Source organism: Periophthalmus magnuspinnatus, chromosome 13, assembly GCF_009829125.3.
Source record: "Periophthalmus magnuspinnatus isolate fPerMag1 chromosome 13, fPerMag1.2.pri, whole genome shotgun sequence".
Taxonomy (NCBI): Eukaryota; Metazoa; Chordata; class Actinopteri; order Gobiiformes; family Gobiidae; genus Periophthalmus; species Periophthalmus magnuspinnatus.
This window is the reverse complement of record NC_047138.1, coordinates 28,988,386-29,011,021: the sequence shown is the minus strand read 5'-3', so window position 1 is coordinate 29,011,021 and position 22,636 is coordinate 28,988,386. Positions and strand designations below refer to the sequence as shown.

General features: G+C 40.1%; 4 protein-coding genes and 1 pseudogene across 4 annotated transcripts; 1 reads left to right on the top strand and 4 right to left on the bottom strand.

Moving 5' to 3' along the window:
- The first annotated feature begins 2,679 nt into the window (after positions 1-2,679).
- LOC117379889 (olfactory receptor 10A3-like) lies at positions 2,680-3,615 on the top strand. Its single transcript, XM_033976590.1, has one exon. The coding sequence runs from the start codon at positions 2,680-2,682 to the stop codon at positions 3,613-3,615; it is 936 nt and encodes a 311-aa protein (XP_033832481.1).
- A 771-nt stretch (positions 3,616-4,386) lies between these two features.
- Positions 4,387-5,310, bottom strand: LOC117380468 (olfactory receptor 11A1-like). Its single transcript, XM_033977282.1, has one exon. It carries the CDS (start codon positions 5,308-5,310, stop codon positions 4,387-4,389), a length of 924 nt encoding a protein of 307 aa, XP_033833173.1.
- Positions 5,311-7,140: 1,830 nt separating this feature from the next.
- LOC117379887 (olfactory receptor 11A1-like) lies at positions 7,141-8,090 on the bottom strand (annotated as a pseudogene).
- A 3,563-nt stretch (positions 8,091-11,653) lies between these two features.
- Positions 11,654-12,607, bottom strand: LOC117379886 (olfactory receptor 11A1-like). The gene has a single exon (XM_033976589.1). It carries the CDS (start codon positions 12,605-12,607, stop codon positions 11,654-11,656), a length of 954 nt encoding a protein of 317 aa, XP_033832480.1.
- A 6,509-nt stretch (positions 12,608-19,116) lies between these two features.
- On the bottom strand, positions 19,117-20,040 carry LOC117379885 (olfactory receptor 11A1-like). Its single transcript, XM_033976588.1, has one exon. The coding sequence runs from the start codon at positions 20,038-20,040 to the stop codon at positions 19,117-19,119; it is 924 nt and encodes a 307-aa protein (XP_033832479.1).
- Between the last annotated feature and the right edge of the window lie 2,596 nt (positions 20,041-22,636).

Genomic DNA, 22,636 nt, shown 5'->3' with positions numbered 1-22,636 from the left:
CAAATCATTGTGTGGACACAAAACAAATTTCTCCAGCTAAACTCAGGCAAGACTGAAGTCACATTCTTTGGCCCATAGAACCAAAAGCAGTCACCACTAGTCTCTCTCTCTAAAACCTTCAAATCAGGCTAGTAATCTAGAGGTAATATTGGACTTAGACTTGAGCTTTAACAGTCATGTCAAATCAATAACATCTGCAGCTTTTTACCACCTAAAAAAACATTGCCAAAATCAAAGGTAAACTGTTAAAATCAGATTTGTAGAGACTTATCCATGCATTTGTCTCCAGTAGGTTAGACTACTGTAACGGCCTGCTCACTGGCCTCTGCAAACGAGCCTTAACACAGCTGCAGTACATCCAGAACACTGCTGCTCGGGTCCTGACTAGAACCAGGAAGTACGAGCCCATACATCCTGTGCTCAGGTCTCTGCACTGGCTTCGTGTGGCTCAGAGAATAGACTTTAAACAGCTCTCCTTATGTACAAGTTTCTCCATGGCCCAAAGTACATCTCCCACATGTTGACACATGTGCCACACGTGCCATATGGTTCATATGGCATGTGTGTCATAAACATAGGAAACAATAAACATGGAATCAGTGTTCAGCATCTTCCTGAAGATGTGAGACAGGCCTCAACTTGCTCAAAAGCTTAGCTGTGCATATGACAGTTATTTATTCTGCAGTCTTTTCTTTTAATGTAAATTTTATGATCATTATTTATGTTTTAATTTGTTTTTTATTGTCATTTGAATGTATTTCTTATTCTGTAAAGCAGCTTGAATTGCTTGTGTACAAATTATGCTCTACAAATAAAGTTGCTGTCATGATCTGCACTTTCCGCTCCATGTTTTGTCTCCTGTCTTGCCCCTTCCCTCGCCCCACCTGCCAGAGCCATAGCTGAGCTAAGCCCCTGGCTTCTCCCGTACGCACCTGCAGCTCATCAGCACAATCAACATAAGAGGAGCCAGGACCAGACACACAGTGCCAGATCGTCCGCGTGTCAACGTGAATATCTAGCTTGCTCTTGCTTTTTGATATTTTTTGCTCTCGTTACCTTGCTCATTGGAATTTTTATGCTGCTCTTCAGATCCTGCTCTCTGGACCGCCCCAGCTCCCACGCTCCCGGCTCCGTTCCTGCTTCCCAGTCCTGGTACAGTCTTGTCTCGTCTCTGCACTCCACACTTCTGGACCCCGCTCTGCACCCTGCTCCTCTCCCTGGCTCTGGGCGACCTATCTCCGTCCCTGCACCCCACGTTCCCGGATCCCGGGTCCCGGATCCCGGCTCGCATCCTGCTCCCCGCTCCGGCGCCAGCTCTACCCACATTATTGATTGTTTTTTCACAACTTGTAAATAAACACTGTAAACCTGCCCCGAGTCTTGCGTCCCTTGGTCCGATCAGCCAGCTTTACAACAGTTGCCTTGCCTTTTTTGTTCACCTAACCAGTTACACTGGTGTCAGCTGTGACATATTCTAAAAGAGGTCTAAATATAATTTAAAAAGATTAGTGATATTTAGTGTAAGTAAGAGACACTATGATGTCATCTGCTAGTTATTTGTGTGTATTAGTGTACAATAGGGTGTTCAGTAGTTGGAGCTATTTCATTGACGTAAAAACAGTAATAGCAATCATTGTATATTCAGTCCAAAAGTGAAATACAAAAAAAGTTAAACAGTAATTTTCAGTCTAAGCCTTAAAACCCGACACATTTTGGCAATAGAATAAACTAAATATGGTTTATTTTTGTATAAACACAACGTCTGGTGAGTTAGATCACTATTCTATATCAAGTTATCTTTTTTATAGATAAAAACCTAACGTGGAAGATCATAACCATTCATCTGCATGTAAATGAGAAGTAACTATGAATTAATCAAGAAAAAATATCATGAATAATCAGTAGCATGTGTGACGCAGCGACGTCACACATGCTTTAAAAGCAGCTCTTACAAGTTCAGAGTCAGAAACACTCCTGAAGATTTGACTTTACGCTGGTCAGTATGGACACAAACTGAAACCATATACAACCAGAAAGATTTATTTTAAGAACCAGTTATACATAACGAAAGCAGATATTTTGATATAGAACATATAGGGAAAATGCACAACTGAACTGATCGTTAATTATTGATTTTTCAAACTCAGTAGTTAAAGGTACAGGTGAACTAGATTTATATATTTTGTATTTTGAATCTTTGGCAATACATGTTTGCATAGATTTCTTACCGGGCCTCCATTTCTGTGTTTTCATCTTTAGAGCAGAGAATGTGTAAACATGAGTACATTTAATTCAGTTCCTTAAGTCACTATTTTTTCCTGCTTTCATGAAGACATTTCAACATGTATGATTAACATTCACAATCACATCACTGGATATTTGTCTTTTTTTCCAATTTGTCTGAGCATTCAATCATATTAACATATTTGAATAAAGTAGGATCAGTTAAATTGATGTACGTCATATAACAAGTTAATCTATTTAACAAGTTTTACTCATATTTCTTTTGTGAAGTTGAAATTCAGTTTTATTCAATGTATTTAGAGTTTAACCCTATGATGTTTGCTGGTGGATAGAGTCTGCAGCTATGAACCTTAGGTGGTGCGTATCCACAGCTGCTGCCTGGTCGCCTCTGAGCTGTTTGTTAGTTACTTTTGTTGTCCTGTTGGACAGTTTGAAATGCCTGAGCCTCTGAATTCCACTTTTCCATATTACTTCACATTGTCAGCTTATATTGATGTCGGGGGGTTCCGGTACTTGTTGTTCCTGATTATTCTTTGTTTGTTCTTATGCATTATTGGTGCTAACTCATTGCTTGTGTACGTAATTTCTGTAAACCGCAGTCTGCATGAGCCCATGTACATTTTCCTCTGCAGTTTGTTCATAAATGAAGTGTATGGCAGCAGCGCTCTGTTCCCATTGCTTTTAGTGCAAATTCTGTCGCACGTCCACCAAGTTGCTGTTCCCCTATGCTTCCTGCAGAACTTCTGTCTCTTCGCCTATGGAGGCAGTGAGTTGTTGATTCTTGCTGTAATGTCATATGACCGCTATCTCGCCATATGTTGCCCTCTAGACTACCAAGCCCGCATGACACCCAACAGAATTTCTTTTCTTATTGCACTGACTTGGGTTTGTCCATTGTTTTTTTGTGTGGTCATGACGTCTTTGAGCGCCACTTTACACCTTTGCAATAATGTCATTCAAAAAGTGTACTGCGATAACCACTCCATTACAAAGTCAGCTTGTACTGACACTTCACTCATCAACGCTTGGGGCCTCCTCATCACATCTCTCTCCGTTTTTGTGCCTTTAGTCATCATTTTCTACTCCTATGTGCTCATTTTAAAGGTGTGTTTCTCTGGCTCAAAGCAGACACGACAGAAGGCTGTAAGCACGTGCTCTCCACACATTGCGTCACTGTTGAACTTCTCCTTTGGGGCGTGTTTTGAGATCCTTCAAAGCCGGTTTGACATGAGCGGTGTGCCAAATGTGCTGAGAATCATTCTGTCATTGTATTGGTTAACGTGCCAGCCACTATTTAACCCTCTCCTGTACGGCCTAAACATGTCCAAAATCCGGATCATTTGCAAAAGTCTTTTCTTGAGCCGTGTCTAAGAAGTCTTTACGAGATTGCTTTGTCTTAAATGTCTCACAGTATGGCATTAAACTTTTCTATATCCATGGAAACAAGGGGACGCTGCCAGGCCATGTCACAGGTCAAATCTCTGGCAAGGCATTCCAAGGTTTTTCAAGGTATTTTTAAACATAAAAAACTGTGATTTAATAAATGCATGATAGATAAGTTTAATACCATGCTGTAGAATATTCCAGCATGGCAATAATATCTCCACAGGGACAGGACGTAGCAGTGCCATGATGCAAGGATTGTTGATTAGAGGCCAGAGCTTTGCCGTCGCAGTAACAACAAGCACGCTAACGGATAAGTATTTTTATTACCCAGTACTTTTTATTAATGCTTGAAACACAAAATTGTGGTTCTGATTGCTAGAATACTGCCAATGATTATTTGATCTACTGAAAATATTTTATTTATTTATATTTTATTTTAGACACCCCTGCCCTACACAGCAATTGTGCTACTATTGTGCCAACATTGTTTTAATCTGTCTTTTGAGGGTGACTATATACCATTTGTTCAGGAACTGTTGGAAGGCACTATATAAATAAACATGTATTGATTGACTATGGTTTGTGGCTAAATCTGTTGCGTTTACAGAAATGTTAATTACTGTACCCTGTCTCTCGCAAATAAATAAATAAATAAATAAATGACTAAAGCCTTATCCGAGCTCCTCCTTACCACTTCCTACAGAGCACAGTGAAAAATTACATGACCAGTGACACCAATTGATGGATCTCTTTAATTTATTTTCCACACAACAAGCGTTTACATAGATCTTTGATTTTAGACATTTTGAGTCCATACACGACTGGACTGAACAAAGGCTGAACAGTTAAAAAATAAAGAGTCAGCAGTATCCCCACCACACGATTAATAGAGTTCATGTCAAACCTGCTCTGAACAATCTGGAACGAACAGCCAAAGGAGAAGTTTAGCACAGACAGGAGGTGAGGCGCGCAGGTGCCCAGAGCCTTGTGCCGCATGTCCATGGACCCACTAAAACACACTTGAAGGATGCGCACGTATGTGAACAAGATAAGGCTAAGGGTAGGGACCACGGAGAGAAGAGTGTATAACAAACCAAAGATGTTGTTCGCTTTCGTGTTGAAACAGGCCAGTTTAACAATGGAGTAGTTCCCGCATATGATCCTGTCTATTATAGTGCCACACAGTTTTAAAGGCACACTCAAAGACGTCATAACTGCAATTCCCACAAACGCAACAAACCAGCTCAGGAAAATGAGGAGAGACACTTTTGTGACATTCATTTTAGTGTTGTACTGCAGTGGAAAGCAGATAGCCATGTAGCGATCGTATGACATGGCAGCTAACATGAAAAACTCAGCACTTGCATAGTGATACATGCAGAAAATCTGTAAGAAGCAAAAAGGAATTGGAATCAAGTGTGAGTCTGACAATATCTGGACCAAGAGAAATGGAAATAACGTAGTGCTGCCATACAGTTCATTCACAAATAAACTACAGAGAAAAAGGTACATAGGTTCATGTAGAGTTCTGTTCGAACATATAACAACAATAAGGAGCAGGTTGGAAAGCACGATAAGAATATACACTGACAATATGATAAGGAAATACAGCCATCTCAAAAGCCCAGTTTCATAATAGGCTCCCAGAGTGAAGTGGGAAACCTGACTGGAGTTACCCATTTTTCATTTTAAAAATAAGCATTTAATCAACACTGTAATACAATTCATGTATGTGCACAAAACCTTTTTTTGCAGATATCGATTTTTTACAATATTGTGCTGACTTTCAACAACTATAACATTATTGGTTGAATAAAATTTAAACATACATTTGTGAAGATAAAAAAGATGCAAAAAGTGCATCTGTTTATATCAAACTGACATATTGCTAGGGTGGAATAAGTTTTGACTTCTTCACACTTAAAAATGTTTAGAGTTACTAATCATACAGTTCTATTAACTAATACATAGTGAAACATTAGCAGTTCACCTTAAAATTTTGTTGTACTGACTATACATAAAATCAAAAGACAATACATGGTTAAAACTAAGCATGCATTTCTTCCAAGAAGCTTTTACTCAGAGCATCATTCTGTGCCCAACCAAAATGTTAACTAAAAAAATAAAAACATAAAAAAAATTACAATAATGTTGCCAATTAGGTCCTAGCTTCTTTCTACATAACGCCAAATAAAACCAAAGTTGTGCACATCAGAGCCATGTAACTCAGTAAACATGCAGACGCCGAGTGTGCAGCAGAACTGTGCCCAAGGACTTTTGTAGTGCTTAGCTTTATAAAGACTGTCGCTGTTTCAGGAGCTATGACTCAGAACAGAAGAAAGAACCATAAATTATTCAAGTATAGTTTGTTTGTTTTTTTCCCTCTGAGACTATGTTAAAGCCACAGTTGACAAAATCAGACCACTGCACACTATTGCATGTACTAATAAAATATTATACCCTTTATAAGCCCGGAAGTAAGAGCTTGTAAGAAGTATTATATAAGTAATATTAACAATCTGCCAAAGGGTTTGTGAGAGTCACTGTTGCTCTTGTAGGTGCACTCTCATTATTTAAGAGATGCTTCATGCCGTTGGACATATTTTCACCTTTAAAGCAGTAGCACTGTTACGCGACAAGTAAACAAACAGCGCTGTGTGACGTCAGAGGGCCGTGGCTCAGTTTGGTTGTGAGCCATAGAATGCTCCAAAATTGTGCTTTAGCACGACACAGTTCAAAAGGACTAGTGTGAGTGCGTCCTTAGAGGCATAAAGTACTTCCTCTTGTTGTGATTTGAAAATAAGGTACCCCAGTTTTAATTCTTGCCCAGATTAAATGTGGCACATGGCTACAGGCCTGGTTTTGTTTAGTCAGAATGAGTTTTATTGCCATTGTCAGTGAAAATAATTCACAAAGTAGAAACTTGCATCGCTGTGGCAGGCACCACTGAGCCGTCCCGCAACGTAGATTACTGGCAAGTCTATGTAAATAAAATTTCAATCTCAAATTTTTTGCTGATTTTCCAGAGGCTGTGTAGGCTGTAAAACCCCTCACCACACACTTTATACACATTTTCTCAAATTTCTCTCTTGTTTAAACACTCTCAAAGTTCAAACCTTCATAGATTATATCCCCCTTCCTCGATGATCACTTTAAATGTGTTGTTCATGTGCCTCTGCTCCAGTGGTATCCGCAGAGGAACCTCTCCATGCAAAGAAAGACTTAAGTGCAATCTGTTGGTGCAGAACGTTTCGCTGTGGATTTTGTTGGGAGAAAAATTGCAAACATACAGCACTTCAGAGTCACACTGCGATCCAAATGCTGTAAAAAAAAAAACAAGGATCCTGAATTGCCCCCAAAAAAAGCCACTAAACAGCGAGACCGCAAAAGGTGAACCACGATATAGCGAGGGACCACTGTATTTTACAAATACAATAGGCAGACGAGTTGCTGACTCGCCCTCCTCGCACATTTGTTCTCATACCCTAATAAATATTCTTATGTTGATCATTAAGTCATCTCAATCACAGTCACGACATACCGTGACTTAGAAAATATATTTTTACACACATTTCTGACTTTTGTCAGGTTCAGGCCGTACATAGGTGTGTTGAACAGTGGTTGACATGTCAGATGATATAATGATAAAATTATTCTCAATATTTGAGGCAAATGGCTCAGGTCAAATCTGGTTTGGAAAATTTGGAATGAAAATCCAAAAGCAAAGTTTACAACAGAAAAGAGGTGAGGCGTGCATGTGCTCACAGCCTTCTGCCGTGTCTGTTTGGTTCCATTAAAGCACACTCTAAAAATCTGTATATAGGTAAAAAAAAATTACTAACACAGGTATGGAGACAAAGACAGTAGCAGCAGCCACTTCGTAAATGTTATTCACTGTTGCATCTGAACAGGCCAGTTTGATGATGAGGTAGTTTTCACAATAAACTGAGTCCATGATGTTTCCACAAAGTTTTAAAGATGCAGTGAGAACAATTGTTATTCCAACAGCCACAAACACAGACAGCCAAGCGACAACAATGAGACATGTGACTTTTCTCTGGGTCATGTGAGTGTTGTAGTGCAGAGGAAAGCAGATGGCCACATATCGGTGACATGACAGCCAGGTTTGTAAAATTAACTCCTCCATAAGAATACAGCAAAAATATTTGAAGAAAACACAGGTTATATGAAATCGTGTGAACATCTTGAAGTATTTGATATGCAATGAAAACTAGACATACAGTGCTGCCATTTACCTCATTGATGAATAAACTGCACAGAAAAAGGTACATTGGTTCATGTAGAGTCTTATTCAAACATATGACAACAATAAGGAGCAGGTTTGACAGCACTATCAGAACATACACAGACAATATAATGACAAAATACAACCACCGCAAAGGCCCAGGGTCAAAGTAGGCTCCTAGAGTGAAATAAGAAACCTGACTGAAATTCACCATAGCATTTGATTTGTAAACACACTATAAGTAGAACAGATCTATTGCATAGTAAAATATTTGTGTAAACAAGGCTCTACAAATGACATGATCATTGTTATTTCAAGGTGGGTGATCTGCCATTCAGTAAAAAAAAGAAAAAAGCTCCTTGCTCATTTTACACAACAGATGACAGAATTATCTTAATAATTACACTTAATAACAAGGACATCAATTGTTTTTAACATAATAAAGACATGGTAAACTCTTTACACATGCTTATGAATAAATTCATTTATTAAAGACTTAAAGGGTAAGACATTTAAACAGTGTCACAGATTTGCTCAATCATTTCCATTTACTATGAACAAAAAATGAATCAAATTGTAACACGCTAGATTACCTTATACAACCTCACTAATGTAGAAAACACCTTTAATTAAGACAGAAATGAAAACAAACTTAAATGCAGAGACAATAGGCTTAATATAGATTTATGTTGTGAAAGCGGAAAAATCATATCCATACCCCTTAAAATCCAAAACATGGAAATCAAAACATGTTCTTTGGGAAGTATATCTAAATATAATATATAAAATATATATGGTTAGAGTCAGATTCACCAGTGAATAGATCCATGTGGATCTGAGGGCTTGAGACTTTATCAGACTGTCCCCGTTCACAAAATCATGACGTAAAAGAAGTTCAACAATGTTGCCTCTAGAAACCAACTACAATGGTCCCTCGTTTATATCACAATCCAAAAATAACCTGCAATAGGCGAAATCTGCAAAGTAGAAAGCTTTATTTTTTAAGTTATTGTATATATTTTAAGGCTGTAAAACTCCTCACCACACACTTTATACACTTTATTCACACAGGCATTAACATTTTCTCACATTTCTCTCTTGTTTAAACACTCTCAAAGTTTAAACCTTCGTAGATTAAAAATGACAGCTTTTAGAAATACTGTAACAAATTTCATTTTAATGATCAGCCTACGAGGTTGCACAGATAAGAACAGTGACTCACACGTATTTCACAGTTCCTCTGACCGCGCCTCTTCGTCCTCTTTTCCTGCAGTCACTGATCCACAAAGCTGAACCAGACTCCATCCTTACCATGGTCGTGTTGCAGTTACAACCATTTTTGCGTCCTTGTGTAAACTTATTGCTGCTGTCATCCTTATGTTATTTTCCTCCTTCTTTATGTGATGAACCAAAGATAAATTTATTCCGTAATGGCGCCCTACAGCCGCGTAACTTCTATCTTCCCTCAGCATTCCCTTAGCTTGCTTAAATAAACCAACACAGCAGGACAGTGTACAGCTCGTGTTTATTCAATAACTTAACTCATCTCATCTTGTGCATGACCTGTGTGCGTTCAGTTTTGTTACACTTTTATCGGTGCGGTCCTCAAATGTGCTGTACCACAACAATAAGTACAAACCAATATTATTATGAAGAAAGTAAATATTGTATCCAGCATAATGTAATAAATAATATTTCTTGTTAATAAAATAAGTGCAAACTAATACAAAAAAAAGAAAGTACTAATGACCCAAATAAATGTTAATACATAAAATAATATACATCAAATAAATCAAAGGTTACATAAGTTTGGCTGAATGCATTCTGTACTGTACAGGAGACACAGCACGTCCCTTAGCCAATCAGGACACAGAATATGCGTTCATACACTGTAAAAAAAACAAAAAAAAAACATGCAAAATTGCACACAAAAAAATCTGCGAAACAGAAAGACCACAAAAGGTGAATCACGACATAGTGAGGGACAGCTGTACACCTAAACACCCAAAGTACTTAGACAAAACTTTACAAAGATGTGTGGGTATAGACCTGTCTCCTCAATTCCAGAGGGCTTGATTGACAGGCGGAGAGACTCATGCTCCCTTTGTGTAATGGTGGCTAATGTTAAAAAAGAGGGTGGAAAAAATAACAGAGTACTAAGAAACACAGATATCGGCAGATTCCAAAACTGAAGCATCAAACTAATTTCCAGATGCCTGAAGGTGCTATGTTCATCTGTTCAAAGATGAACTTGGCACCTTCCCATGTATAAAGACCATGGGAATGTCCAGCCATCATACCACTCACTGCACACAGGGACAAAGACCTTCATTTTTGGAGACACCTCTTCTGGTCTGACAAATCTAAAATTGAACTGTATGGCCATAATGGGTGTTGATATGGTTGGAGGAAAAAGGGGGAATCTTGCAAGCCTGAGAACACCGTCCCAGCTGTGAAATACGGGGATGGCAGCATTATGTTATAGGGATGTTTTGCTGCAGGAGGGACTGGTGCACTTGAAAAAAATAGATGGCATCATGAGAAAAGGACATTATGGGGAAACACTGAAGAAACATCTCAAGACATCAGCCAGGAAATTAAAGCTTGGGCACAAATGGGTTACAAAGTGGCTTAAGGATAACAAAGTCAATGTTTTGGACTAGCTATCACAAAGCCCTGATCTCAATTGAAAATGTATTGTTTGGGGCGACAGTGGCTCAGTGGTTAGAGTGTTGGTCCCCCAACCCGAAGGTCAGAGGATTGAGTCCCACTCGGACCAAGCTGTGTCCTTAGGCAAGACACTTCACCCACATTGCCTAGTACGAAAGTGGGGTGTGTGCGAATGATAGGTGGTGGTCAGAGGGGCCTATGGCACAGATTGGCAGCCTCGCTTCTGTCAGTCTGCCCCAGGGCAGCTGTGGCTACAATAGTAGCTTACTATCACCAAGTGTGGAAATGCATGGATAATGACTATAGTGTAGTGCTTTGAGAGGCTTTGACAAAGCACATTACAAGTGTAAGCCATTATTATTATTATTATTATTATTAATATTATTATTATTATTATTATTATTAGAATCTGAAAAAGGACTTCACCAGATGCTCCCTGTGACTTCCAGTGGCAACAGAACAGAGTACATGATTTTTTCTGAAAAAACATTTAAGTAACATGCATGCTACAAATCTTTATACGCTAAATGATACATGATGATACATGACTTATTGATACCGGAACATTTAATACCAGATCACGACTGCATAAGACTAAGAACTAGCCACACCAAAACTAAGACGGGAAAGGAGGCTTTTAGCTGTTTTGCTTCACAAAAATGAAATGCACTCCAAGGAAAAGCAAAACTAAATACGTTGGTGACACAGTCACAATTTAATAATCTGGTAAAAAGCTTTTATACAAACACCTTCTTCTGTTTGTTTTTTTTTTTGTTTGTTTTATATGGCGCTGTATCCTTGTTTGTTTTTCTTTTTTCTGTTTGTATTGTATATTAAACAGGGCACCCATGAAAAAGAGAGCTCCCATTGGGTTCCCCTGTAGAAATAAAGATAAATAACATAATACAAATAAATGGCTGAGGGATTGTGACTCACAATAAAACATGTTTGTCTGAAATATGGATTGACAACACTGGTTATTTGATGGTGGACAAGTAACTCTGTAAAATGCTCATCATACAAACATGATCATAAATTAATTAATTATAAAAGAAAGGTAAACTGAATACACTGATTCAAATCAACGTTGATTATTCTATCCATTTATTACTTTATCTCAATCATATTCACACCATTTTGTGACTTAGAAAATATGTTTTTACACATATTCCTGATTTTTGTCAGGTTCAGACCATACATAAGTGTGTTGAACAGTGGTTGACATGTCAGATGATATAATGATAAAATTATTCTCAATATTTCAGGCAAATGGCTTAGATCAAACCTGCTTTGGAAAATTTGGAACCAAGATCCAAAAGCAAAGTTTACAACAGAAAAGAGGTGAGGCGTGCATGTGCTCACAGCCTTCTGCCGTGTCTGTTTGGTTCCATTAAAGCACACTCTAAAAATCTGTATATAGGTAAAGAAAATTATTATTAGAGGTATTGTGAGAACGATAGTAACAGCAACTGCTTCGTAAATGTTATTCGCTGTTGCATCAGAACAGGCCAGTTTGACGATGAGGTAGTTTTCACAATAAACAGAGTCCATGATGTTTCCACAAAGTTTTAAAGATGCAGTGAGAACAATTGTTATTGCAACAGCCACAAACACAGACAGCCAAGCGACAACAATGAGACATGTGACTTTTCTCTGGGTCATGTGAGTGTTGTAGTGCAGAGGAAAGCAGATGGCCACATATCGGTCGTATGACATGACAGCCAGGTTTGTAAAAGTAACTCCTCCATATGAATACAGAAAGAATATTTGAAGAAAACACAAGTTATATGAAATCGTGTGAACATCTTGAAGGATTTGATATGCAATGAAAACTAGAAATACTGTGCTGCCATTTATCTCATTGATGAATAAACTGCACAGAAAAAGGTACATTGGTTCATGTAGAGTCTTATTCAAACATATGACAACAATAAGGAGCAGGTTTGACAGCACTATCAGAACATACACAGACAATATAATGACAAAATACAACCACCGCAAAGGCCCAGGGTCAAAGTAGGCTCCTAGAGTGAAATAGGAATTGTGACTGAAATTCACCATAGCTTTTGGTGTGTAAATACACTGTAAATGGAACAAATCTATCGCATAGTAAAATATTTGTGTAAACAAGGCTCTACAAATGACATAATCATTGTTATTTCAAGGTGGGTGAACTACCATTCAGTAAAACAAAGGAAAAAAAGGTGCTCATTTTGCACAAAAGACACAAAGTTCTAGGATAAACTCTTTACATATGATTACTTTAAATTAATTTATTTAACACTTAAATGATAAGACATATAAGCAGTGTTGCAGAATCATTTGTATTATGTATAAAAAATGAATCAAATTGCAACACACTAGATTACCTTATACAAGCTTACTAATTTAGGAAACATCTTTAATTAAGACAGAAGTGAAAACAAAGTTAAATGCAGAGACAATAAACTTAATATAGATTTATCTTGTGAAATCTGATAAAGCATCCAAACATCCAAAACATGGAAATCAATGTATTTTCTTTGGGAAGTATATCTAAATATACATTTGGTTAAAAGTGTTCACCAGTGAATAGACCCCATGTGGATCTGAGGGCGTGAGACAGACTGGCTTTTATCAGACTGTCCCCGTTCACAAAATCATGACGTAAAAGAAGTTCAACAATGTTGCCTCTAGAAACCAACTACACCCAAACTCCCAAAAGTTTACAAAGATGTGTGGGCATAGAACCGTAACCGGCATGATTGACTGGTGGAGAAATGCATGCGTCCTTTGTGCATTAGCGGCTAATGTTAAAAGAGTAGAGTGCTGAGAACCGTGGATTTCAGCAGAATCCACAACTGAAGCACCAAATTCTTTGCCAGACAAGGCAAATCTGTTTGTCTAGCACAATTCATAGACAAAATCATTCTTTGCTTTACAGGATGAGAAATTTAGAAAATTAAAAAATAATTAAATAAATAAAAAATATCACAATAGAAACAAATAAAAATAAGTAATCATATAAAATTAACATTAAAAGAGAAGAGTGCAGAGTAAAAATCTTTCAGTCATATGCACTGGCAAGGCAGGTTTATATGTAGAGCACAATTCATACAGAAAGTAATTCAAAGTCATTTACAAAAAAAGAGATATTAAAATCACAACATAACAAATCAACACATGAATGATCACAAATAATCAACATTAAAACAGAAGAGTACAAAATAAAAACCTTTCAGTCATATGCACAGCTAAATAAACTGTTTTGAGCCTGGATTTAAACATTGTCAAAGTCGAGGCCTGTCTCACATCTTCCAGGGTTTAGCTGCATAAAAAAGAAATGCTGATTTCCCATATTTAATCCTGACTCTGGGCACCAGCAGGAGGCCGGTCTCTGAAGTCCTCCGAGTGCATATGACATGAATATGTTGGAGATGTACTTTTGGTGCTAGGCCATGGAGAGACTTGTATACCAGCTGAGCCACAGGAGCCAGTGCAGAGATCTGAGCACAGGACTCGTGCTCATACTTTCTGGTTCTAGTCAGGACCTCTAGTTTCTGTAAGAGGACTGAATGAGACTTTGCCTGCATCAGTGTTCAGGTGAAGGTCATTTGTCACCTTGATAAGAGCAGTCTCAGTGCTGTGGTGGGGTCTAAAACCTGATTGTAAAATATCAAAGGAGTTGTTCATTTGGAGAAAGTTAATAAGCTGTTGGTAAACAATTTTTTCAAGGACTGAGATGGGTCTGTAACTGTTCAGTATTTATATATCAGTTTTCAAAGCTCTTGGGACTATTCCAGATTGAAGTGACATGTTAACTATACAAGCAAGTGGTGATAGCACATTGTTAAGAACAGACTTTAGAAATGTAATGGGTAACACATCAATACATTGAAGCGGTATGTAGATGAACTCAGACTGGAGACAATCACTTGAACAGTTTTGTCAGTTACAAGTGCAAAATGAATCAATTCTAAGTGTCTAGTTGGCTGAAGGGGTGCTGTTTGCGTTGTGAAATTGATGGCATTTTTAAGCGGAACTTTGTCATTAAAGAACACTGCAAACTCATTGCACTTAGATGTGGAAATTATTTCTAATGGCAGTGGAGCTGGAGAGTTTGTTAATCTGTTTACCGCTGCAAACAGGACACGAGAGTTGTTACTGCAACTTCCAATAATGTCAGAAAAATACCTTTGCCTTGTTCTACATAAACTGTGGTTGTACATGTGCATCTTTTCTCAGTAAATCTCATAATGAACCTGGAGCTTTGACTTGCGCCATTCCCGCTTGTCCCTCCAGCACTCCCTTTTCTGTGCCCTGACCGAGTGATCATTCCTCCATGGGGCTTTCTGCTTATCTTTAACCATTTTAATCTTCATCGGGGAAATGGTGTCCAGAACATTCAAAACACTTGAAGTCACAGAATTCAACAAATCATCAACATTAGAACATGAGGCATTTTCAAAGTGTATAATTTCCATGAACAGTGCACCTGTGTTATCATTTATGTGTCTCCTTCGAACAACTGCAGAACCAACTGCTGGTTTTAGGAATAACAAACACATCAAAGAAGACATAAAAATGATCAGACAGACCAACATCCACCACATTAACATTTGAAATATTTACTCCTTTTGTAAAGAGCAGAACCAGTGTGCCCTCTGTTGTGGGTGAGTTCGCTGAGTGAGACCAAACGTTTCAAGGACAGTCATCAGCAATAAAACCTAGGTAGTGCTGGGGAGGTTTGTATATGACAAAATAGAGTATTGAGGGGTTTAACTCTTTAGCTTTTGACACATATTCAAAAGATGAAATCACCCCAAATGACAACCTGTGAGTAACTAAATTATCTGAAACTGCACACACACACCTCCACCCTTGTTGTTTGTTCGTGTTTCAAGCAAAAAACTCCACCTTAACGTGGTGGAGGGGTCTGAGCACCCCAATGATCCTTGGAGCTATGTTGACGGGGGCTTTGTGCCCCTGGTAGGGTCACCCATGTCAAACAGGTCCGGGGGATGGGTCAGACTAAGAGCGGTTCAGAAGTCCTTTATGATGAGTGAAAGAACAAGGTCAGCTACGTCGTCCAGACCGGCATCACCAGGGCCCCATCCTGGAGCCGCACCTGGCATGGGTGCTCGAGAGCGGGTGCCTGGTGGCTGGGCCCTCCCCCAGCCACCAGGCACCAGCCCAAAGTAACGGCGTGGGGCCGTACCACCGGGGACACACCTGTGGGAGTATCCGTAAGTGGCCAGTCATGGAGATCTGGGTGGCAGTTGAAGGCAGAGGCCTCGATGACTGGATCTCTGGACATGGGGTCTGGGTCTGGAGACATGGACTGTCACCTCGCTGGGGGGAAAGGAGCCTGAGCTTGTGCTGGAGGTTGAGTGCTGCCGACTAGATATAGTCGACCACCCCTGCATGAATAGCTTGGGCTCTGGAACCCAACACTTTGAGAGGGGCTGGACTCTCCATTTCTCTGACGTTGCCCGCGGAGAGTGGCGACAAGCTGGTGTGGGCTTGCTCATAGCCCCACAGCTCAGCCACTATGTGTTGGAGTTCACCTCGATGAACCAGAGGGTCCCATCCCTGCACCTTTGGGTCAGGGACAGGTCTCTCACTGTTGTGTTGGCCTACGGGCTGGACAGCAGTGCAGAGTGCCCAGTCTTTTTGGAGTCCCTGGGAGGGGTACTAGACAGTGACAGTGACACTTGGAGGGACATGATTGGAAAGAACGGCCTCTCTGATCTGAACCTGAGTGCTGTTCTGATATTGGACTTCTGTGCTAGCCACAGTTTGTCCATGACGAAGACCATGTTCGAGCACAAGGGTGTCCGTCACTGCACGTGGCACCAGGACACTCTAGGTCGGAGGTAAATGATCGACTTTGTTGTCGTGTCACCTGATTTCAAGCCAAGTGTCTTGGACACTCAGTTGACGAAAGGGGCAGAGCTGTCAACCAATCACCACCTGGTGGTGAGTTGGATCTGCTGGCAGAGGAGGACGCCGGACAGACTTGGCAGGCCCAAGCATATCGTTAGGATCTGCTGGGAATGTCTAGCGGAACCCTTTGTCAGGGGGTCCTACTCGCACCTCCAGGAAAGCTGATTCCGGGGGAGGCTGGGGACATGGACTCCGAGTGTGCCATGTTCTCCACCTCTATTGTCAATGCAGCTGCTCATAGCTGTGGTCGTAAGGTCTGCGGTGTTTGTCACAGTGGCAACCCACGAACCCGGTGGTGGACACTGGAAGTAAGGGAGTCCTACCAAGTAAGGGGTCCTACCAAGCTTTTTTGGCTGGTGGGACTCTGGAGGCAGCTGACGAGCACCGGTAGGCCAAGCATGCTGCGGCTCGTACAGTCACGGAGGCAAAAACTCGAGACTGGGAAGAGTTTGGGGAGGCTAGGGAGGAGGCCTATCCGATGGCCTCAAAGAGATTCTGTCAAACGTCTTAGGAGGGGGAATCAGTGCTTCAACAGCACTTCTTTATAGTGCGGGTGAAGAGCTGCTGACCTTGACTGGGGATGTTGTCGGATGGTGGAAGGAATATTTTGAGCATCTCCTCAATCCTATCTTCACCTCTTCCAAAGACGAAGCAGAGACTGGGGACCCGGAGGCGGACTTGTCCATCACCCTGGCTGAAGTCACTGAGGTAGTTGGCAAGCTCCTCGGTAGCAAGACTCCGGGGATGGATGAGATCCATCCCGAATACCTCAGGTCTCTGGATGTTGTGGAGCTGTCTTGGCTGACACGTCTCTACAACATCGCTTGGCAGTCGGGTACAGTACCTCTGGACTGGCAGACTGGACGTTGGACCGTCTGTTTAAGAAGATGATAGGGGGAATCACACTCCTCAGCGTTCCCGGTAAGCCAGGAAATTAAAGCTTCGGCGCCAATGGGTCTTCAAAATAGATAATGAACTGAAGCATACTGCCAAGATGATTAAAAAGTGGTTTAAGGATAACCATATCAATGTTTTGGCCATCACAAAGCCCTGATCTCAAACCTATTGATTGAATATGTGTTGGTTGGACCAGGCCAAGTTAGGACAGAGGTTTTTCAAGGTCCGGTTCCAAACCCTTCTGGATTCGAACAAAATGTAGAAGAGGCTGGCTCGCAGTCTCTGGCCCACTTGTGGCCAGGCGTAATCGTAACAGTGGCAGCATGCCAAGATGGATTATCACAAGTTTGTGAACTCACGGATATCATGTGACTCCATCTTGTTGCACGAGGTTCACTGTAGAAGCCACACTTGACAAAATCAGACCACTGCACACTAATAGCAACTAATAATTATATATTTTATCCACTATAAATCCAGATGTAAGATAATAACTCATTAGCTCTTCACTACAGAGGTTTTCTTTTCAAAGGGTTCAGTTGATGTAAGCTTTGACATAGCATCATGTGCTGTAGGAGCATTTCCAAGATTTAGGGTCACTAGTAAATAAAAAAAAAAACACTAAGGAGGACCAGTGGCTTACAGCTCCTTAAAGAGCTATGGCTGCAACTCTCCAGCGACAGCTCCTTTGGCCTTGGCTGTTGGCCAGTCTGTGTTCCAATTACCACTACGCAATCCTTGTCAAGGATGACTGGTCAGAAACTGATTAGTTGCAAAAATGTTGCAATGACTGGACAAATTTGCAGAGGACCACAATTTTGTGGAGATTTGTTGATTTTTTTTATTTTAATAGTCGCAATTCTAACATTGGAAAGTCCTGGAGTTATTGATAAGAACTGTAAGCTGCTCTAGGATTGACTGAGTTTCGGCTGTTTCACTTTGCCATCTGAAAAAAAAAAAACAGTTTTAAGGCTGTGCACAAGCCTGAAAATTTTGAATTTGCCTAAGTGTTTGAGAGCTATGAACTAGATAGATTTAAATACATACATACTTTCACTCTTTGAAAGATTTAAGAGCAAGGCGGTGACGGTGGCTGCAGATGGACGGTGTAGTCAAACTGCTGTATAGGTGTTGCAGGAGCAGATAGTAGGACCCAAAAGAAGAACCCAAAACACAAAACATTTCTGATACATTTAATTTGAAATATGTATTTATTTGCTCATCTCATCTCACTTTTATATCACCACAGATGGGTAAAATCAGACAGAAAAAATAAGGTTTTATGTAGTTTTATTGAGAGCAACACTTGAAAATGCATGTGAGAGCTTTTCTTCCGCCGAGACGCTCATCTAAAGCTGCCTGGCTGTTCTTGGGCTTGTGGAGTTGACTCTAGGCATTTTTCTCCTCCTCTGGCTGCAGCTGCCTGTTTTTGCCTACAATCCAGATGAAGATTACTGCTGCTTAAACACATATATTGTCCAAGATGTATGTGGCACATGGTCACAGGCCTTATCTTGCTTCATGGCAGAGGGTTTGGGACACACACTAAAACATGTTTGACTCAAACATGGATTGAATATATTGATCTTTCTATGTTTTTTTGATGATGGAGATGTAATTCTGTGAAATCACATAAACCTGATTATAATAAATTATTAATTAAGGAAAGGTAAACTGAATATACTGATTCAAACCAACATTGATTATTTTATCTATTATTTTATCTCAATCATAGTCACACCAGTTTGTTACTTAGAAAATATGTTTTTACACATATTTCTGACTTTTGTCAGGTTCAGGCCGTACATAGGTGTGTTGAACAGTGGTTGACATGTCAGATGATATAATGATAAAATTATTCTCAATATTTGAGGCAAATGGCTCAAGTCATATCTGGTTTGGAAAATTTGGAATGCAGATCCAAAAGCAAAGTTTACAACAGAAAAGAGGTGAGGCGTGCATGTGCTCACAGCCTTCTGCCGTGTCTGTTTGGTTCCATTAAAGCACACTCTAAAAATCTGTATATAGGTAAAAAAAATTACTAACACAGGTGTCGCAAGAAAAACAGTGGCAGCAACCACTTCGTAAATGTTATTCACTGTTGTATCAGAACAGGCCAGTTTGATGATGAGGTAGTTATCACAATAAACAGAGTCCATGATGTTTCCACAAAGTTTTAAAGATGCAGTTAAAACAACTGTTATTCCAACAGCCACTAATGGAGACAGCCAAATGACAATGACAATGAGACATGTGACTTTTCTCTGGGTCATGTGAGTGTTGTAGTGCAGAGGAAAGCAGATGGCCACATATCGGTCGTATGACATGACAGCAAGGTTTGTAAAATTAACTGCTCCATAAGAATACAGCAAAAATATTTGAAGAAGACATAGGTTATATGAAATTGTGTGGACATCTTGAAGTATTTGATATGCAATGAAAACTAGACATACAGTGCTGCCATTTATCTCATTGATGAATAAACTGCACAGAAAAATGTACATTGGTTCATGTAGAGTCTTATTCAAACATATGACAACAATAAGGAGCAGGTTTGACAGCACTATCAGAACATACACAGACAATATAATGACAAAATACAACCACCGCAAAGGCCCAGGGTCAAAGTAGGCTCCTAGAGTGAAATAAGGAACCTGACTGAAATTCACCATAGCATTTGATTTGTAAACACACTATAAGTAGAACAGATCTATCGCATAGTAAAATATTTGTGTAAACAAAACTTTGCAAATAGCATTATCATTGTTATCTCAAGGTACATGAGCAAATTACAGCTCCCCAGTTTGTACAAAGGGAAACACAATGATCACATTTAATAAAAAGGACATAACTATTGTTTTCAACGTTATAAAGCTCTGTGGTAAACTCTTTCTATATAAAGAGTATAAATATGCATTCATTTAAGACTTAAATCAAAAGTTTAAGCAGTGTAGCAAATGTGCACAATCATTTCCATCAATTATGTAGAAAAACTGAGATAATAAAATTAAGTTAGATTTCTGTTATGAAAAACATGGATAAAAAAACATGTTCTTTTTCTTGGAAGTATATGTATGTATATGGTTAGAGTGGAAGCTGAGCTGAACCAGATAAAAGACCTCATGTGGATCTGAGGGTCTGACGCAAACTGGTTTTTATCAGCTCCTCCCAGTTCACATAATCATTACGTCATTGAAATGTGGGAACAGAGGCCTGGAAACTTTGACAGATACATCCATCCATTTTCTTCCACTTATCCGGGGCCAGGTTGCTGGGGGCAGCAGTCTAAGCAGGGACTCCCAGTCTTCCCTCACCCCAGACACGTCCTCCAGCTCCTCCAGTGGGACCCCAAGGTGTTCCCAGGCCAGCCAAGAGAGATAGTCTCTTTACCACAATGGACCGACACAGTGATCACATCACATCAGCAGGCGCTGCACCAATCCGCCTGTCAATCTCAGGCTCCATCTTTCCCTCACTCGTGCACAAGACCCCGAGTCCTTGAGGCAAGGACTCCCCACCCACCTGAAGAGTGCAAACCACCCTTTTCCGGTCGAGAACCATGACCTTGGATTTGGAGGAGCTGATTCTCATCCCAGCCACTTCACACCGCACTGCTCCTCCTGAAACTGAGGTTTAACTATTGGTTGCTCTCCTCTCCAGTCCCTGGAATAGACCTTATCAGGAAGGCTGAGGAGTGTGATTCCCCTGTGATTGGAACACACACTCCGGTCCCCCTTCTTATATAGAAGGACCACCACCCTGGTCTGCCAGTCCAGTGGTATTGTCTCCGGCCGCCACGCTTTGCAGAGACATGTCAGCCAATTCACATGGGCCAAGAGACCCCCATAACATCCAGAGACTTAAGGTACCCAGGATGAATCTCATCCACCCTCAAAGCCTTGCCACTGAGGAGCTTGCCAACCACTTCAGTGACTTCAGCCAGGGTGATGGGCGAGTCCACCTTTGGGTCCCCAGTCTTTGCTTTCTCTTTGGAAGATGTGACATGACACAATGATGAGGAATTTTTGTAATACTCTCTGGAATCAAAAACATGTTTCCAGGGTTTGTAAACACATGTGGATTCCATAGGATGGTATCATTACATACTTTATATCCTATGCTAATTAGAAAACATTATTATTATTATTTGACGGTCAAACTATTATTGGAGAACAGGAGCACTTTATATGCAGAAGACTACAATCAAAATAGTCAACATGTAGTTTACAAGAGAAACTATCAGGGCAAAAATGTGGGTTTATAAAAGAAAATAAGATCAACAAAATATATTTTTTAAAGTTTTAAAATATTGTATGACAAATATTGTCCAGTAAAACAAAGCAATCAAACATACAAGAAAACACATGGTGTCAAAAAGACATGCAAGTAGAAAAAAAAATATGTATATAACGTATCAAGAAAAAGCAACGGATGATGAAACAAAGTACAAAATATATAAGAAATATACAACAGTGTACAACTGCCACTGCTGGTTTTCATTTAACATTATACTAATATCATGAAATTATGTGATGGTTTCACAAAATTACGTGAGACAATGAGACAAAATTATCATGAAATAACGTGATACGTAAAATGAGGAACTATGGCATCAATGGAGGATTTATCCATTGATGTGTATTTTTATTGCCATTGCCACTGTCATAGTAGTAGTAGTAGTTCCCTGGTAGTAGTGGTAGTAGTAGTAGCAGTAGTAGTAGTAGTAGTAGTAATAGCGGCTCTAGGAGTAGGAGTAGGACTACTGCTTGTGCGTAAATGGTAACGATGGTAACATGAGCCCATGAGGGAATGAAATAACTGTGTCACCGCTGTAAGCCACCTGTGATCCTCCACATCTAAGTCTGTGGCTGAGTGAAATTAACTCGAGTTATGGAAGATGAATGAAGGAGTCATCCTCTTTACCCTAGACTGAGGTACATGCCCATAGTCTACAGTTGTGCACACCGCATTAAGCTGCTTTTTTGCCGTTGACAAAAGCCATGTGTAAAGGTGCTGAGTGGCAACAGTAGGATGGAGTGTAAATCCAAATTAGGCAGATTTTGTGTTTTTCTGCCCATGTTTTCCTCCTGGAACAACCTTGCTGGACCATTGTCCAGTTTTTATCTTCCCAGTGGCCAGTACGCTGCACACTGGGTACTGTGCAGAGGCAAAGCCACAAATATGTCTCTGTGTTACCCTTTCTGAGACAGAGTTTTCAGAGGCAGAGAGGTGATCACCCCCCTGAGGCTACTAGACAGAATGCTGCGC

Excerpts from the sequence above, each read along its gene's own strand:
- LOC117379889 (XM_033976590.1), top strand. The coding sequence starts at position 2,680 with ATGCCTGAGCCTCTGAATTCCACTTTTCCATATTACTTCACATTGTCA.
- LOC117380468 (XM_033977282.1), bottom strand. The coding sequence starts at position 5,310 with ATGGGTAACTCCAGTCAGGTTTCCCACTTCACTCTGGGAGCCTATTAT.
- LOC117379886 (XM_033976589.1), bottom strand. The coding sequence starts at position 12,607 with ATGGTGAATTTCAGTCACAATTCCTATTTCACTCTAGGAGCCTACTTT.
- LOC117379885 (XM_033976588.1), bottom strand. The coding sequence starts at position 20,040 with ATGGTGAATTTCAGTCAGGTTCCTTATTTCACTCTAGGAGCCTACTTT.